The following is a 19,659-nucleotide window of genomic DNA, read 5'->3' on the forward strand; positions in this document are numbered from 1 at the left end:
ATTTGAAATTTTTGGTGACCATTTTAGGTCTTTTCTTTTTTAAAAGACTAAACTGATAAGGTCAAAAAATATGATGGACTAAAATGAGTATTTACTTTCAAATAAATAGACTTATCTAGTTGAGTGAAGAGTGTTTAAACCTTATAAATATTGACTCTATCATATTCTAATTAGATGTTGGACTTAACTTAACACAACTATTACGTTTAGGACTAAACATATGAAGCATAAAATTTTGCAAGATTGGACACATGCAAGTAGTCCATTGGTTGAGCTGGTGTGACTTATGGCAACACTTATTCCTAACAACCAAATTTTACACAAAGCTGTCGGCACCAGAGATGCAACAAAGCGGATCCACGTTGCCACTAACACCCATACACAACAATAGGGAAATGCTATAAAAGGAAACTTCCCTTAAATTCATGAAGATACACAAAGACTAAAGACATGCATTTCCTTCAACCTTTGAAATTAAGCTAAAAGTTTTGGTACGAAGATACACCAATCTCTGAGATTAAGCTAAAGCAGTCACAGGGCAACTCTCCCTTGGCAAGTTATTGACAAAGAAGTTCTCATTTGGCACTCTTTACCTGCCAGAAGAGAGGTGCCCTATTGCTGATTTGCTTATTGAACAAGTTCTCATCTTGCACTAATGCTTGTGCCTTGAACCGTCTTATTATTATGTGAAACTTGAGAAGTTACTATATATGGCAAAGAAGATGGAATAAACCACTGAAAATAATTGGCATATGCTTGAGGCCTTGAGGGTTATGCTATGGATATCCAATTGAATTGATTCTGTTTTTTTGTGTCTGAAATTTGATGCTCATAAATAGCACTTTAGCCAAGGGTCAGAAGGCTTTATTGGTCTTTCTAACAACTTCCGAATCTTCTGTAATTTAAAGAAAAGAAGTTTTGATCAAAATCAAGCTACTTTCTATCACATTCATAGTTGCTGAGTGACATGAACAAACTTTTATAAAAATAAATAAATAGAGAAGGTAATTTTTTGGTTTCCCACATGTTATCCTCGTACTGGAGGCAATCTTGTCCGAACCGGAAACATCCACAGGTATGTGGGGTTAACTTTCCCAGCGGACATTTTTTCCATCCACAAGACTCGAACATGAGACTTTGCTTAAGGGGAATCAAACATATACCACTTGAACCAACACCTATTGGTAAAGAAGGTAATTTGAACATGGGAAGAAACAAAAATCAGAATCTATAAGATAGTTTAATTGGAGGGTCTGACAAAATATAAACATGCTATCTTGTTATGAAATGTTGAAAACAAACACAACATTGTGTTTGCACTTTGCTGAATAAATTTTTCAAAGGAAAAAACATTGAATACAAAATGTCATAATTGTAATTGTTACCCAAGTAGTCCCTAACATAGTTAAAATTTTCCTACCTAAGAAACCAATTTAACATTTTCCTACCTAGGTAACCAATTTAACATTTTCCTACCATGAATTTATTTATACTGCAGTCCAACTATAATCATACTTTTTTTTTACAACTAGATGAGGTTGACTACATGAATGAACTACTATAATGAGGTATTGTAAATTGTGTGTGTAAAGAGTTAAATCTAAATCCAAGTGAGGAATGATACAACACATAGGAAAATATTGTCTGGTCACTTCTTAATGCCAAGTAAATATCATTTATCTGCTGTATACATATGCATTAGAGGGTGATGGGTACTAAATAATATTTTAAATATGTCGCAGTTACAAAATAAGCATGCTCAAGAACTTGAGCACATATTTATGCCAAGAATACTCACTTAACACTAAAATCACATCTCAAATTCTTAATGTTATTATAAATGTAAAACTATGACCCAAAACTTAAGTTACATACTCTCTATCCTCTCTTTTTTCCTTCTTGCCAATCAAAACCTCACCCTGAAGTCCCTTCTTGCAGTACAAAATTACAAAAAGGAAGACCATAGAAACTATCAAATCAATTAAAAGGAAGAAATTATAGTTGCCACTTTATTGGGTGGAAGGAGTTGGCTCAGCTATCCAATTCCACACTTTCACTTGACCAGTTCCATCACCAGTGAAGAATATGCCACCAGGCCCTATCTGAATTGCTCTTACTTCCTGTTTTGTGAATATCTTGCCTCTCTCTGCAAATCTGAACAACAAATGGACCAAAGAATTAAGAATAAGTTCCCTTTTATATTCTGAGAGAGGAAATAATAACTTAGAAAATATACAAAGCTTGTAAAGCATTTAAAAGAACCACAAGCTAGCTAGCTCTTCTGGCATAAAGCTTCACCTCTCATCAGTAACACAATAAATTTCAATATACTCGACAGCCGTAGTAAAAAAAGAGAGAGAAGCAAATGTGAGCTTAAAGAAAGGAAGACAGATACTTACGATGGCAGATCATAGAGGTGCACAGTATTATCATTGCAAGAACACACCAAAATGGGCTTGCCTTGTGAATCATGCATCCCACAGAGAGTAAGTATACCCTACAGGCAGAATACAAAAATGTCATAAAAAATTCATGGAAGCCACCCCATACCGTATAACAATTCCCTCTAGCTGCAAATCATTTATGAGAAATACCTAAGTAATATACACCAATTTGAGACCACAAAAACAATAAATGGTTTCTGTTTTCGCAAAAATGCATTAAAAGTTTGTTACATGGCAATTTTAATGTGACACTGACACATACTGATCAAGCTCCAAAACTTCTTCCCCATTGGCTATCAGTTGTTCTCTATTCATTACTAGGGATTCTTTAAGGGAGTTGCTATTTTAGATATCCAGAGAGACTTGCAGGCATTGTTGAATTCTTGAGTTACTTTCCCAAGGGTTATTTCTCTCTTTTCTCCGTGATAAAATTTATATTTATGTAAATGATAATAATATAGTGAAACTTTTACAACATCATGTATCAAAAAGGTATGAACTTCGAAAACAATAATCACGTATGTATGATATTATCAGAAGCTTGGATAAGGATTTTATAATTTTTAAATTATAGTGATATGATTTCAATAAGTTCATAATTCCTACTATTTGCAAATCGCAAGGTATCAAATATCCACATCTCAAACTGGAACAAGCAACATAATATCATATGTAATTCCAAGTATCCATGAAAAGCAAATAAATTTATCCTTACATGTTCTTCATTGTGCGTGTATGTGACCTCCAGATTTCCACTTTCTGTGGCAAACCAAACCTGCAGAAACCAAAAGAAATAAAACAAACAAATATTATTACATACAAATCTTCTAATTTCTAAATATTCATTACATATATATACACAATCACAAAATAGTGTGAAACCAACCTTGACTGTCTTGTCCAATGAACAGGATAACAGAAACTGGTCCCAGCAGAGTACAGACATCACCACAGAAGTGTGCTCTGTAAGTGTCTGTAAACACTGCAGGGTTTCAAGGTTCCAGACCTGGAAGATAGCAACCACTTAGAAGATACAAATCAAATTAGCAATTCAAAACCTACTGCTGTGTTGTTTTTGAAGAGTCTAAACTTTAAAGCAAAGCACTATAAGAGGATTAAATGCTTAGAGCAGAGAGTTCTATGATACCAAGCTGTACTTACTCTTATTGTGTTGTCCATTGAACCAGAGTAGAGTCTATTAGCTCCAACAACTAATGACACAACACCATGGGTATGACCTTTAAGTGATGCAGCTGGCTCAAAGCCGTTGGTAGTTAAATTAAACTTCCAAATTAGTATAGATCCATCCTGAAAGAGAGGCATTTCACTTCAGATTAAAAATTAAGATGATATGCTAAACCCAGATAAAGATGTATACAAAACAGTTTAATTTCATTTAAAAGGCAAACTTCATCAAATTGGGATTCAAATTAAAGACCCTAGTTGGGCCAATTGCCAAGCATGACTACCGGCTATCAAACCCGTACTTCAAGGATATGCAATGAGGGACTACATATCATCATACAATCCTTTAGATATGCAATGAGGGACTCATGGTAACACATAATTACTTCCAATTCCAATCATACCATCCTTGGTCCCTTTTGTTTTCAAAAGAAACCGCCCAAACATTTAATATGATGACGTCCACACTTCTCTGTCCAGACGTTCCTTATCAGCCCTAAAATCCACCCCAGAATTCTAATCCCCAAGTAGTTCAGGAACACTTGGTCCCAAAATATGTACATGCCATTCTATAAAGTTTGATACATGGAAAGACCAAAGTGCACTTCACCATTTCATCCAACAAGCCCTAAGCACTAACAACATAATCCTCATTAGAAATAAAGATTGCATCAGAAAATAAAGCATGACTCTGAATGAAACAAATAAGTGAATGGTTGTACTAGTGGAGAAAACTGTAGAGTCTGTAGTCAAGGAAAGGTAAGAGATTTACCTGTGTGCCAGCAAAGAGCATATCATTAATCACAACAAGAGCATAAACTTGTCCAACGGGACCGCTCAGACTTAGCTCTATTAAATTTTCTGTGTTCCAGACCTGTATTCCAATGTCAGGACATCAGTCATGATCATGCTGCTATAAGTGGCATGAAGACTGTAAAAAACAAATGCCTATGTCTGCACTTTCTTACCTTGACAAAATTGGGTATGCCAACAAAAACCCAAGGACCTTCACTGATCATGCAACCTACTTCACCACCAAGATTGATCACAGCCGTACACTGCATAGGAACATAAACAATGAAATTCAGATCAATGCTATTAATTTCTTACCTATGAGCTCAGAAACTAAGGGAATGAAGAGAGGGGGGAGAGAGTGAAACTTCCACTGCTGACTTTGAATTTAGACATTTGAAATGGAAATAAAGAATTGAAGAGTGAAACAATTTTAAGTAGTCAATCCCGGAGATCTGAGCAGAGCGGCAGGCACCAAAAGCGCTATAATGGGATAGCGGGATGGCCGCTATTGGGACGTTTAGGGAAACAATATAAATAATTTAGACTAGACATGTATAAATGTTCAGATATAAAATAATACGCAAAAAGTTTCATAAAATAACTATTGCAGCCTTAAAAGTGGGCTGCACCACCTGCCAAGCAGACACTATTGACCTGTCAAGTCAATAGCATTGCAATGATCCCCCAATCAACACCAGGATTCCGCTATTGGCTGCTTCTGTGGCGTGATTGACTACCCAGTAACAATTATATTAAGAGGGGGATCCACTCACTCCAAGAGTAAGTTAAAAAACCTACTCCACATCTTAGTCATCCATTCTATAAAAATCTAATGGTTCAGATCTACTGACTAATTCAAATCACGTGCATCATTAGATTTTCATAGAACGGATGACTAAGATGTGAAGTAAGTTTTTTTAGCTTACTCCTAGAGTAAGTGGATCCCCTCCCTTATATTAAATTAATAAAACAAAAATCACTACAATAGATTCTTATAATACACTAAGAATATCATTGTTTCATGGAGAGAAGTGTCCGACAATGATTATCAGACACCAATGGTAACAAACCTGTCCAGACTGGCAGTCCCAAACTCTTACGGTTTCATCAGTACTTCCCGTATAAAGCTTATTAGAACCTGAGGGAAAAGCTATTCCACTCACAACCTGTTCATTTAAGAAAACCAAAACTCGCCTCATCAAAACTATTATTACCCCAAAAAATGCACATTCATAAACATGTAAACAAATAACAAGTTTATGACAAGTAATGCTAATATAGACTCTTGTTCCCAGTGAACCATGTACGTGACAACATATACACTATTCAAAACTATAAACATGGGTATGTGTCCTGTATTTTATAAAACATTCAATGGTGGCAATGTTACAGGGTCAAAATTCTTTGGATGCTGGTGGTGCTGTTCTAGTGTTCTCCAATAAAAACCTAAACCTAGCATGTGTAACAACTCATCAATAAAAACATAACATTTCTAAAGTTATCGAAAAACAGCAACACAAGCAATTGGAGAAAAACCATGCTACAATGCATAGGATTCACCATCAACCTAATTCTATAGTAACATGACTCCTCACACAAAACACTTACGTTCTTATGGCCTTCAAGTTGGGTCAACAGAGAAAAACCATCTCCTAAACTCCAAGAATGAAGAAACTTACACCTCTCTCCGAAACTACAATTCCCCTGAACCCAATAATTACAAATTTTATCAGCCTTCTTTACTTCTCCGCCACGGCCACCACCTCTACCACCACCACCACCTCTTCCCCCACCGCCACGCCCCCATGTGTTGAAATTCGATGTTCGGCGTGGTGGACCGTTAAAGCTTAAATTTTCCGCAGACCCATAAGGCCTTTTGGAAGGGCCACCATTGGAGTTGTGAGGAGGCAACTCACTATGAAGAAACGCGCACGGGTGGCGATTGCACTTACCCGCTTGCCAATGATAGCACACTTTCTGGCTTCTCGGGTCACCCGCGGGTCCACCGAGTCTGTTGAACACGCGCTTGTTGCCCCCGTCTAAGTCCATGGATAGGAATATGCAAGAAAAAAGTGGTTGATGCGAATTGCGATTGTTTGATGAATTGGTGTCGGAATCGAAGGGGAAATACCAGAAAGGGTCTAACTTTAGTTTCAATTCGAAGAATCAAAGAAGGTAATGGTGGATCGCGAGCTCAGCAAAGTTGAATTGGAATCCCAAATTGACCACAAGCGATGGATTGAGAGCGCGTGAGTGTGATGGTGTGAAGTGGGATGAGGAGGGTGGTGTAGTGTGATCATCAATTTATGGTGTTGGACTTGGAGGGAAAACCCTAATTGTTGAGATTAGGGTTCGATGAATGAAGCGGATAAAAAAGTGATTGATTTGGGAATGAGTGAAGCTGTTGTGCTGTAATTGCAGTGCAGTTTGCAAGAGAAGTAAACTACGAAACGATGAGATAGAGCGTGATCTCAACGAGGACGTGAAATTACAAAGCTGCCCTATATATCAAAAGGACATTCGATTGTGCATAACAAGACTTGAGTCACCAACTTATATTAAAAAGGGTATGACAAAGTATGAATCTTACATTTTTAAGGAGAAAAATTGTATGAAGAATTTTGTATAATGCTACTTCATTAAAAATGTTCCACCTTGGTCATCCGGGTACCCCAGCTACCCGTGTAGGCCTCTCTTCCAGCCGATCAAGAATTGGGCGTGACCAATTGAGGGGCTTAAACAAGCTCATCACCCTTGATGGAGTGTACTAGGTCGAAATTGGGACCACTCCTGTCTGACATGCCACCAACAGTGGATTGCCACGCCACTTACAAATCTCAGTTGCCAACACGACAAGGATATACCTAAAATACGGCTACTAGACCTACCACAAGGTATAAGTCAATTGTGTACAGAGTATGAATCTGTCAAATCCACCTAACACGAAAAAAACAATATCTGATAGACCCAAATGGTCGATCATACCAGCAGTACCCACTAGAATCACATCATTCATCTCAACCATTATAAATAGGGGTTCCACAACACGAAGGAGCACTTGTCATTATTATTCTCTACTTACTTCTTGCATATTGCTTACAAGTTTTACCTCTCTAATCTCATACTGACTTGATCGTTGGAGAACTTTTTCAGACTCAAATCAATCTCAACTCAGATACCAGCGAAGAATTATTGTCCGAACCTCTAGTCAGATCAACCACAAAAGAAGAGAAAATGTCATCTACTTTTTTTTTTGGCAAATTGGTTACATATCTTAGGGTTTATTTAGAGAAAGATTAGTGATCACGGGAAGATGTTTAGGGAGAGGTGGAGATTGTACTATCGTAAGGAGAATCTAGTCTCTTGGCCCTTCCAATTATTTTGATAACAATGTTTTGTGAGGAATATTCATAAGATGGGTGTCGTGGTTAATGTATTCAATTTTCTGCACACCTACAATCTAATTTATATAGAGATTCCATATACATACAAATTTTGCCACCTGGTTATAATTCAAACTTCTCACTTTGTGCATACCTTCATTCTAATTATAATAAGCATTTTCCTTTCTTTACAAGGTTGATTTTGGGTACAAGACCAAGTTCTTGTTTGGTTGGTATTAAATATATATTATAGGTTATTTTGGAACACAATAGTTGGTTAGAAAGTGAGGAATTAACAAGTTATGTTTATGTTAGTTACTTGTTTTACAAGCTTTCTTTTCATTTTTTCTCTTGTATAAATAAGTCATATTGGCTCACTTCTTATTCAATCAATTCAATTTATTCAATGGGAATATTATCAATCTTTGCTTCTCATTCTTCTTTCTTTAAGTTTCTTTAAGCTTTCTTTTATACACTTACTGATTCATCAAGAAGCTTTCTTTTCATGGCTCTTACCATATTTTAACATTTGGGGTAGAATGATGATTTCCTTATGAACTCTTTCCTTGGCCTTCCAACTGAGTGCCATGGAGAGCTAAATGCTATAATCTTCATTTGTTCCACATCTTAAGATATCATCACAAACTTTGGAGACATTTTGAGAACTATTTTATAATCACTGTATCCACTTTGGAAATTCAATGACAAGTAGTAAATGATAAACAGAGGACAACAGTGTAAGTTCTGACTAGTTTGGCCATTTTGGCATTGTGACTATGACCATAGTTATGTATATCTTCATTAGTAAAGAAACAAGTACACCTAAAATAAAAGAAAAAATATAATATGATTTGACACTTTTATATTTAAAATATTATGATATAACATTTTTACCTTATGTAAAAGTGATCACTTCTCTCTCCATTAATGGAGAATATCCTTTCCCGTATATTTATGCATCCATGGATCCCAAAAAACCCTAAACCTTGTAATGAACCATAATTCTAGTGCAAGTTATGGAAAAATAATATTTTTCCCATGTGTGGGATGTGGAGTGTTATTTGTGTGAGTCTATTTGTGAGTTGATTATCGAAGAAGAATAACTTGAGAGTCATATTAGTTTATTGAGTAAATTACACGGACCTCCTTGAGGTTTAAGGAAACTATACACTACTCCTCCTCTTTTTACTCTTATATGTACTTCCTTTTGATGTAACACCGTTAACTAAAAGTTAAAATGAATAAGTAAATTACTAAACTACCCTCTACTTAATAAACACGACTCTTATTTTCTTTTCATTTTTGTATGCATTCATACATTGCATTGGTAGTACACATTTCACCAAAAATGGTGGGTGGTTTGATTCACTGTTAAAATATTGTATTGATTCTATAAGTACATATTCCACTAAAAATGTCATAATATCTCAAGTAAAAGATTGCGTTGTCTTAAGTTGAAGGTTGCTACATCTCTGTGCAAGAGATGCGGTATAGATATAAGCTTTGTATCACATTATGAAATTTCAGTCATTTTTTAGAAAGAAAATCTATATTTAACGCAAATGATATAATTTATTTAAGGAACATATGTCCTCTACAAGCCAACAAGACCCAATATAGTTCCATATGTGAATTCTCTCTGCATGGAAGTTTAGAAAAATCAAAAGAATTGTAGTAACTTCCTTGGTTAAGAAGAAGAATTAAATATCTTTGATCTTTCTTTCAAAATTTCACAAAATAAACAATTTGAAGAATTGTAGTAGATTTTGGTTCCAACAATAAAGTTAAATAAATACTTAAGCATTGCTTATTCATTCAGGATTTTCAAATCATTTGAATTATTCAACGATTTTCTTCGTTCATATATGGAATTATATGTTGAGTGAAGATCCCATAGATTTTTTAAAGAATTTGTGAGCAATATATTGAATGTAATTCATTCAACCATTTCATCAAACAAGTTGTGAGCAATATATTGAAACATGTTTTATATGAAGTTATAAAAGGATATTTTTGTCATAATATTTTATTAAATGACATAGATATGCACATGATATTGTCATTAAACGGACAACTAACGGCAAGGTAGTCACTGTAATATACATATATAATTACAGTAGTTTGTATAAATATAAAAAACAGAGAAATGCTTCATGTAATTTCATTAAAACTCACAGGAGGTTTGTGTAATTTAATCTAATTTATTTTATGGTTCAAGTCTTTTTATTTTCTCTATTAGTCTCCAAAAATCAAGGATTCGAGGTTCTTATTCTTAATTCTAGAAAAAAATCAAACGTATATTTAAGTATAGAAATATTAAATGTATATTCAAGCATCATAAAACACTTTTGGTCAGTGCGTACACATTATTAAAACCAAAACAGTACCGGTTATTAAACTGCATAGCGGTTAAACCTGACATACCTACTCATATTTATATATATAAAAATCTATAACAAATTTTTTTTAAATAGGTACATACTCAATTTTATAATCCATATTTATAATCTACTCAAAATTCACATAAACAAACAAATTTAAGTCTTTAACAAATTCAAAGTCTAAATTACAAAACATATATCAACCCAAAAGTATCACTTAACAACAACAAAATATAAATACACAAGTTCATAACTCACTCTACAAAAACAAATAAATTTAGAGTTTTAACATTTAACACCAAGCATGTGTGTAATCGATATTATATTTTTCCACCAAATCCTATTTTCAGACACTACTCCAAAATTACACAAATGTTACTGAGATTACACACGAATGTTAGGAACCAAAAAGTGTAATCTATGTATGCCTTGGAAGCATGTATGTGTGTTGAAGTGATGGAAAGATGGGTCTTGTAATGGGTTTTCAAGTTTTTAAGTTTTTTTTTCAAAAAAAAATATGCGTATAAACCGGCCGGTTTAGTAAAATACCGGCCGGTTCACCGGTTTTGACCAGTGTTGATACTTGACTGGTTCAACACTTGTACCGTACCGATTAGGGGTCTGGTTCACCGGTTTTCCGGTTGAACTGGCCAGTACGAAATGTTTTTTACAACATTGTTACAAACTGTAACATTTATATGTCATTGTTTATAATTGGTAAGAAAAATAGTTAATTTTTAAATTTTAATTTAAATATATTTTTTCAACGAATCACAAATTTATAGGAAACACCATAACTCCCAATAAACTATAATACTATGAGGTACATAAATGAACTTCGCCTTCAGCTTCAGTCATAGGCTCCAAGCACAAGTTCAGAGCAAAAGAAAAACTGTAAAGATGAATCAATATAGACGGATAGATTATTCATCTCATTCCTCAGGATAATGCATAAGTAAAATTATAACATATGACAAAAATAAAATTTCAATAGTACAGATTTTTATTTATTTTTTAAATTAATTATTTTTAAAAACTACCATTCTCATATTTCCAATACGAGTCCAATGGTCATGATAAATTCATTTCATTATTTTAGGCATAATGACTTTGGCTAAGGAACTAAGGAAGAGACTAGCCAGTGTAGCACCTACCTATATTGTCAACTTTAAAATGAAGTGTAACTGGTGCAGAAATTTCTTTTTATTTGACTTTTTGGGCAATAAAATAACAATGTTTGAAATGAAAATCTTATAATTATTCCAAGTAATACTATCCAATTAAATACACCTTTTATTTTTCCTGTTATGATACACTTCTCAATCAAACTGGTACCCCTGGCCTTAAGCAACCTCCAAGTGTCCTTAGTATACATTTGATTTGAGACAAATTATCACTGCTTGTGTCAAAGATAACATTTTCTGCTTGAAAACTGACCCCCAAATTATCCAGTGCCATGCCTCATGCTAGGCAATTTTGTATAATAAAAACTATGAAGACCATCATTTTTTATTCATTCAAATGCAAGCCTCTGAGTGCTGACCAGTGAGGCGTATTGGCCCTCCTTAGCCACTAGTTCAAGATGGGTACCTATCTCTGCAATCCCCCCATCAGAAACCAGTGCAATTTGGTGGGCATTTTGAACTGTGCTTAACCGGTGAGCTATTACTAACGTCGTCCTCCCCTTCATCAAATGATTGAGAGCGTCCTGAACCAAGCGCTCACTGGTAGCATCTAAGGCACTTGTAGCCTGCAGCAGAAAATAACCTTTATATCAAGAAGACCATAATTAAGATATAATGAATAGGCTTTATGAACAGGAGGGTAGGTCTTTCACGGCTTGATGGTACCCTGACTCTGAATCGTCCCATCTCGTAGTACCAGTGAACCAAAGCATGGACAGAGACTACATAGAAAACCAAAGAATTAAACAAAAAGATCACCTCATCAAGTATAAGGATTGGAGCGTTTTTTAGCAGAGCTCGGGCAATGGCGATTCTCTGCAGATTGGAAACACGAGTTAAGAACTTTTTAATGTGTCCATGTATGAAAATGCATGCTCTTGCAAGGGAAAGGTTGTATGTAAGCTCTATTATACCTGTCTTTGTCCTCCACTCAACAGGCCTCCACGCTCACCAACCAATGTATCATAGCCCTTTCCATAAAATAGGAACAATAAAGAAACAAGTTAACAGTTGTACCAATAAAAATGCATCTGCATACCTAGAAGACAAACAAACCGAGAGAGGAAATAATAACTTAGAAAATATACAAAGCTTGTAAAGCATTTAAAAGAACCACAAGCTAGCTAGCTCTTCTGGCATAAAGCTTCACCTCTCATCAGTAACACAATAAATTTCAATATACTCGACAGCCGTAGTAAAAAAAGAGAGAGAAGCAAATGTGAGCTTAAAGAAAGGAAGACAGATACTTACGATGGCAGATCATAGAGGTGCACAGTATTATCATTGCAAGAACACACCAAAATGGGCTTGCCTTGTGAATCATGCATCCCACAGAGAGTAAGTATACCCTACAGGCAGAATACAAAAATGTCATAAAAAATTCATGGAAGCCACCCCATACCGTATAACAATTCCCTCTAGCTGCAAATCATTTATGAGAAATACCTAAGTAATATACACCAATTTGAGACCACAAAAACAATAAATGGTTTCTGTTTTCGCAAAAATGCATTAAAAGTTTGTTACATGGCAATTTTAATGTGACACTGACACATACTGATCAAGCTCCAAAACTTCTTCCCCATTGGCTATCAGTTGTTCTCTATTCATTACTAGGGATTCTTTAAGGGAGTTGCTATTTTAGATATCCAGAGAGACTTGCAGGCATTGTTGAATTCTTGAGTTACTTTCCCAAGGGTTATTTCTCTCTTTTCTCCGTGATAAAATTTATATTTATGTAAATGATAATAATATAGTGAAACTTTTACAACATCATGTATCAAAAAGGTATGAACTTCGAAAACAATAATCACGTATGTATGATATTATCAGAAGCTTGGATAAGGATTTTATAATTTTTAAATTATAGTGATATGATTTCAATAAGTTCATAATTCCTACTATTTGCAAATCGCAAGGTATCAAATATCCACATCTCAAACTGGAACAAGCAACATAATATCATATGTAATTCCAAGTATCCATGAAAAGCAAATAAATTTATCCTTACATGTTCTTCATTGTGCGTGTATGTGACCTCCAGATTTCCACTTTCTGTGGCAAACCAAACCTGCAGAAACCAAAAGAAATAAAACAAACAAATATTATTACATACAAATCTTCTAATTTCTAAATATTCATTACATATATATACACAATCACAAAATAGTGTGAAACCAACCTTGACTGTCTTGTCCAATGAACAGGATAACAGAAACTGGTCCCAGCAGAGTACAGACATCACCACAGAAGTGTGCTCTGTAAGTGTCTGTAAACACTGCAGGGTTTCAAGGTTCCAGACCTGGAAGATAGCAACCACTTAGAAGATACAAATCAAATTAGCAATTCAAAACCTACTGCTGTGTTGTTTTTGAAGAGTCTAAACTTTAAAGCAAAGCACTATAAGAGGATTAAATGCTTAGAGCAGAGAGTTCTATGATACCAAGCTGTACTTACTCTTATTGTGTTGTCCATTGAACCAGAGTAGAGTCTATTAGCTCCAACAACTAATGACACAACACCATGGGTATGACCTTTAAGTGATGCAGCTGGCTCAAAGCCGTTGGTAGTTAAATTAAACTTCCAAATTAGTATAGATCCATCCTGAAAGAGAGGCATTTCACTTCAGATTAAAAATTAAGATGATATGCTAAACCCAGATAAAGATGTATACAAAACAGTTTAATTTCATTTAAAAGGCAAACTTCATCAAATTGGGATTCAAATTAAAGACCCTAGTTGGGCCAATTGCCAAGCATGACTACCGGCTATCAAACCCGTACTTCAAGGATATGCAATGAGGGACTACATATCATCATACAATCCTTTAGATATGCAATGAGGGACTCATGGTAACACATAATTACTTCCAATTCCAATCATACCATCCTTGGTCCCTTTTGTTTTCAAAAGAAACCGCCCAAACATTTAATATGATGACGTCCACACTTCTCTGTCCAGACGTTCCTTATCAGCCCTAAAATCCACCCCAGAATTCTAATCCCCAAGTAGTTCAGGAACACTTGGTCCCAAAATATGTACATGCCATTCTATAAAGTTTGATACATGGAAAGACCAAAGTGCACTTCACCATTTCATCCAACAAGCCCTAAGCACTAACAACATAATCCTCATTAGAAATAAAGATTGCATCAGAAAATAAAGCATGACTCTGAATGAAACAAATAAGTGAATGGTTGTACTAGTGGAGAAAACTGTAGAGTCTGTAGTCAAGGAAAGGTAAGAGATTTACCTGTGTGCCAGCAAAGAGCATATCATTAATCACAACAAGAGCATAAACTTGTCCAACGGGACCGCTCAGACTTAGCTCTATTAAATTTTCTGTGTTCCAGACCTGTATTCCAATGTCAGGACATCAGTCATGATCATGCTGCTATAAGTGGCATGAAGACTGTAAAAAACAAATGCCTATGTCTGCACTTTCTTACCTTGACAAAATTGGGTATGCCAACAAAAACCCAAGGACCTTCACTGATCATGCAACCTACTTCACCACCAAGATTGATCACAGCCGTACACTGCATAGGAACATAAACAATGAAATTCAGATCAATGCTATTAATTTCTTACCTATGAGCTCAGAAACTAAGGGAATGAAGAGAGGGGGGAGAGAGTGAAACTTCCACTGCTGACTTTGAATTTAGACATTTGAAATGGAAATAAAGAATTGAAGAGTGAAACAATTTTAAGTAGTCAATCCCGGAGATCTGAGCAGAGCGGCAGGCACCAAAAGCGCTATAATGGGATAGCGGGATGGCCGCTATTGGGACGTTTAGGGAAACAATATAAATAATTTAGACTAGACATGTATAAATGTTCAGATATAAAATAATACGCAAAAAGTTTCATAAAATAACTATTGCAGCCTTAAAAGTGGGCTGCACCACCTGCCAAGCAGACACTATTGACCTGTCAAGTCAATAGCATTGCAATGATCCCCCAATCAACACCAGGATTCCGCTATTGGCTGCTTCTGTGGCGTGATTGACTACCCAGTAACAATTATATTAAGAGGGGGATCCACTCACTCCAAGAGTAAGTTAAAAAACCTACTCCACATCTTAGTCATCCATTCTATAAAAATCTAATGGTTCAGATCTACTGACTAATTCAAATCACGTGCATCATTAGATTTTCATAGAACGGATGACTAAGATGTGAAGTAAGTTTTTTTAGCTTACTCCTAGAGTAAGTGGATCCCCTCCCTTATATTAAATTAATAAAACAAAAATCACTACAATAGATTCTTATAATACACTAAGAATATCATTGTTTCATGGAGAGAAGTGTCCGACAATGATTATCAGACACCAATGGTAACAAACCTGTCCAGACTGGCAGTCCCAAACTCTTACGGTTTCATCAGTACTTCCCGTATAAAGCTTATTAGAACCTGAGGGAAAAGCTATTCCACTCACAACCTGTTCATTTAAGAAAACCAAAACTCGCCTCATCAAAACTATTATTACCCCAAAAAATGCACATTCATAAACATGTAAACAAATAACAAGTTTATGACAAGTAATGCTAATATAGACTCTTGTTCCCAGTGAACCATGTACGTGACAACATATACACTATTCAAAACTATAAACATGGGTATGTGTCCTGTATTTTATAAAACATTCAATGGTGGCAATGTTACAGGGTCAAAATTCTTTGGATGCTGGTGGTGCTGTTCTAGTGTTCTCCAATAAAAACCTAAACCTAGCATGTGTAACAACTCATCAATAAAAACATAACATTTCTAAAGTTATCGAAAAACAGCAACACAAGCAATTGGAGAAAAACCATGCTACAATGCATAGGATTCACCATCAACCTAATTCTATAGTAACATGACTCCTCACACAAAACACTTACGTTCTTATGGCCTTCAAGTTGGGTCAACAGAGAAAAACCATCTCCTAAACTCCAAGAATGAAGAAACTTACACCTCTCTCCGAAACTACAATTCCCCTGAACCCAATAATTACAAATTTTATCAGCCTTCTTTACTTCTCCGCCACGGCCACCACCTCTACCACCACCACCACCTCTTCCCCCACCGCCACGCCCCCATGTGTTGAAATTCGATGTTCGGCGTGGTGGACCGTTAAAGCTTAAATTTTCCGCAGACCCATAAGGCCTTTTGGAAGGGCCACCATTGGAGTTGTGAGGAGGCAACTCACTATGAAGAAACGCGCACGGGTGGCGATTGCACTTACCCGCTTGCCAATGATAGCACACTTTCTGGCTTCTCGGGTCACCCGCGGGTCCACCGAGTCTGTTGAACACGCGCTTGTTGCCCCCGTCTAAGTCCATGGATAGGAATATGCAAGAAAAAAGTGGTTGATGCGAATTGCGATTGTTTGATGAATTGGTGTCGGAATCGAAGGGGAAATACCAGAAAGGGTCTAACTTTAGTTTCAATTCGAAGAATCAAAGAAGGTAATGGTGGATCGCGAGCTCAGCAAAGTTGAATTGGAATCCCAAATTGACCACAAGCGATGGATTGAGAGCGCGTGAGTGTGATGGTGTGAAGTGGGATGAGGAGGGTGGTGTAGTGTGATCATCAATTTATGGTGTTGGACTTGGAGGGAAAACCCTAATTGTTGAGATTAGGGTTCGATGAATGAAGCGGATAAAAAAGTGATTGATTTGGGAATGAGTGAAGCTGTTGTGCTGTAATTGCAGTGCAGTTTGCAAGAGAAGTAAACTACGAAACGATGAGATAGAGCGTGATCTCAACGAGGACGTGAAATTACAAAGCTGCCCTATATATCAAAAGGACATTCGATTGTGCATAACAAGACTTGAGTCACCAACTTATATTAAAAAGGGTATGACAAAGTATGAATCTTACATTTTTAAGGAGAAAAATTGTATGAAGAATTTTGTATAATGCTACTTCATTAAAAATGTTCCACCTTGGTCATCCGGGTACCCCAGCTACCCGTGTAGGCCTCTCTTCCAGCCGATCAAGAATTGGGCGTGACCAATTGAGGGGCTTAAACAAGCTCATCACCCTTGATGGAGTGTACTAGGTCGAAATTGGGACCACTCCTGTCTGACATGCCACCAACAGTGGATTGCCACGCCACTTACAAATCTCAGTTGCCAACACGACAAGGATATACCTAAAATACGGCTACTAGACCTACCACAAGGTATAAGTCAATTGTGTACAGAGTATGAATCTGTCAAATCCACCTAACACGAAAAAAACAATATCTGATAGACCCAAATGGTCGATCATACCAGCAGTACCCACTAGAATCACATCATTCATCTCAACCATTATAAATAGGGGTTCCACAACACGAAGGAGCACTTGTCATTATTATTCTCTACTTACTTCTTGCATATTGCTTACAAGTTTTACCTCTCTAATCTCATACTGACTTGATCGTTGGAGAACTTTTTCAGACTCAAATCAATCTCAACTCAGATACCAGCGAAGAATTATTGTCCGAACCTCTAGTCAGATCAACCACAAAAGAAGAGAAAATGTCATCTACTTTTTTTTTTGGCAAATTGGTTACATATCTTAGGGTTTATTTAGAGAAAGATTAGTGATCACGGGAAGATGTTTAGGGAGAGGTGGAGATTGTACTATCGTAAGGAGAATCTAGTCTCTTGGCCCTTCCAATTATTTTGATAACAATGTTTTGTGAGGAATATTCATAAGATGGGTGTCGTGGTTAATGTATTCAATTTTCTGCACACCTACAATCTAATTTATATAGAGATTCCATATACATACAAATTTTGCCACCTGGTTATAATTCAAACTTCTCACTTTGTGCATACCTTCATTCTAATTATAATAAGCATTTTCCTTTCTTTACAAGGTTGATTTTGGGTACAAGACCAAGTTCTTGTTTGGTTGGTATTAAATATATATTATAGGTTATTTTGGAACACAATAGTTGGTTAGAAAGTGAGGAATTAACAAGTTATGTTTATGTTAGTTACTTGTTTTACAAGCTTTCTTTTCATTTTTTCTCTTGTATAAATAAGTCATATTGGCTCACTTCTTATTCAATCAATTCAATTTATTCAATGGGAATATTATCAATCTTTGCTTCTCATTCTTCTTTCTTTAAGTTTCTTTAAGCTTTCTTTTATACACTTACTGATTCATCAAGAAGCTTTCTTTTCATGGCTCTTACCATATTTTAACATTTGGGGTAGAATGATGATTTCCTTATGAACTCTTTCCTTGGCCTTCCAACTGAGTGCCATGGAGAGCTAAATGCTATAATCTTCATTTGTTCCACATCTTAAGATATCATCACAAACTTTGGAGACATTTTGAGAACTATTTTATAATCACTGTATCCACTTTGGAAATTCAATGACAAGTAGTAAATGATAAACAGAGGACAACAGTGTAAGTTCTGACTAGTTTGGCCATTTTGGCATTGTGACTATGACCATAGTTATGTATATCTTCATTAGTAAAGAAACAAGTACACCTAAAATAAAAGAAAAAATATAATATGATTTGACACTTTTATATTTAAAATATTATGATATAACATTTTTACCTTATGTAAAAGTGATCACTTCTCTCTCCATTAATGGAGAATATCCTTTCCCGTATATTTATGCATCCATGGATCCCAAAAAACCCTAAACCTTGTAATGAACCATAATTCTAGTGCAAGTTATGGAAAAATAATATTTTTCCCATGTGTGGGATGTGGAGTGTTATTTGTGTGAGTCTATTTGTGAGTTGATTATCGAAGAAGAATAACTTGAGAGTCATATTAGTTTATTGAGTAAATTACACGGACCTCCTTGAGGTTTAAGGAAACTATACACTACTCCTCCTCTTTTTACTCTTATATGTACTTCCTTTTGATGTAACACCGTTAACTAAAAGTTAAAATGAATAAGTAAATTACTAAACTACCCTCTACTTAATAAACACGACTCTTATTTTCTTTTCATTTTTGTATGCATTCATACATTGCATTGGTAGTACACATTTCACCAAAAATGGTGGGTGGTTTGATTCACTGTTAAAATATTGTATTGATTCTATAAGTACATATTCCACTAAAAATGTCATAATATCTCAAGTAAAAGATTGCGTTGTCTTAAGTTGAAGGTTGCTACATCTCTGTGCAAGAGATGCGGTATAGATATAAGCTTTGTATCACATTATGAAATTTCAGTCATTTTTTAGAAAGAAAATCTATATTTAACGCAAATGATATAATTTATTTAAGGAACATATGTCCTCTACAAGCCAACAAGACCCAATATAGTTCCATAT

At 35.5% G+C, this 19,659-nt stretch overlaps 3 protein-coding genes across 5 annotated transcripts; all 3 read right to left on the bottom strand.

The window, feature by feature from the left end:
• LOC109352194 (zinc finger CCCH domain-containing protein 48-like) lies at positions 1,616-6,909 on the bottom strand. 2 transcript variants are annotated; one of them, XM_019594065.1, is made up of 9 exons: positions 6,033-6,901; positions 5,495-5,590; positions 4,598-4,687; positions 4,402-4,503; positions 3,606-3,752; positions 3,331-3,450; positions 3,160-3,219; positions 2,400-2,497; positions 1,616-2,154 (listed from the first exon to the last, which is right to left on the bottom strand). In XM_019594065.1, the coding sequence occupies exons 1-9, from the start codon at positions 6,471-6,473 to the stop codon at positions 2,010-2,012; spliced, it is 1,299 nt and encodes a 432-aa protein (XP_019449610.1). In that variant the 5' UTR covers positions 6,474-6,901; the 3' UTR covers positions 1,616-2,009. The 2 variants fall into 2 exon arrangements, with proteins under 2 accessions (XP_019449610.1, XP_019449611.1); XM_019594066.1 differs by lacking the exons at positions 1,616-2,154; positions 2,400-2,497 and adding an exon at positions 2,655-2,862 and having other exon boundaries at positions 6,033-6,909.
• Positions 11,417-12,376, bottom strand: LOC109352196 (ABC transporter B family member 28-like; the record flags this gene model as incomplete). Its single annotated transcript, XM_019594069.1, has 3 exons — positions 11,417-11,938; positions 12,132-12,188; positions 12,287-12,376. Coding segments are annotated over 3 exons (384 nt in total), but the record flags the coding sequence as incomplete, so codon positions are not given.
• Positions 12,500-17,135, bottom strand: LOC109352195 (zinc finger CCCH domain-containing protein 48-like). 2 transcript variants are annotated; one of them, XM_019594067.1, is made up of 8 exons: positions 16,257-17,133; positions 15,719-15,814; positions 14,822-14,911; positions 14,626-14,727; positions 13,830-13,976; positions 13,555-13,674; positions 13,384-13,443; positions 12,500-12,721 (listed from the first exon to the last, which is right to left on the bottom strand). In XM_019594067.1, the coding sequence occupies exons 1-8, from the start codon at positions 16,695-16,697 to the stop codon at positions 12,620-12,622; spliced, it is 1,158 nt and encodes a 385-aa protein (XP_019449612.1). In that variant the 5' UTR covers positions 16,698-17,133; the 3' UTR covers positions 12,500-12,619. The 2 variants fall into 2 exon arrangements, with proteins under 2 accessions (XP_019449612.1, XP_019449613.1); XM_019594068.1 differs by lacking the exon at positions 12,500-12,721 and adding an exon at positions 12,879-13,086 and having other exon boundaries at positions 16,257-17,135.

Source organism: Lupinus angustifolius, chromosome LG07, assembly GCF_001865875.1.
Source record: "Lupinus angustifolius cultivar Tanjil chromosome LG07, LupAngTanjil_v1.0, whole genome shotgun sequence".
Classification (NCBI taxonomy): Eukaryota; Viridiplantae; Streptophyta; class Magnoliopsida; order Fabales; family Fabaceae; genus Lupinus; species Lupinus angustifolius.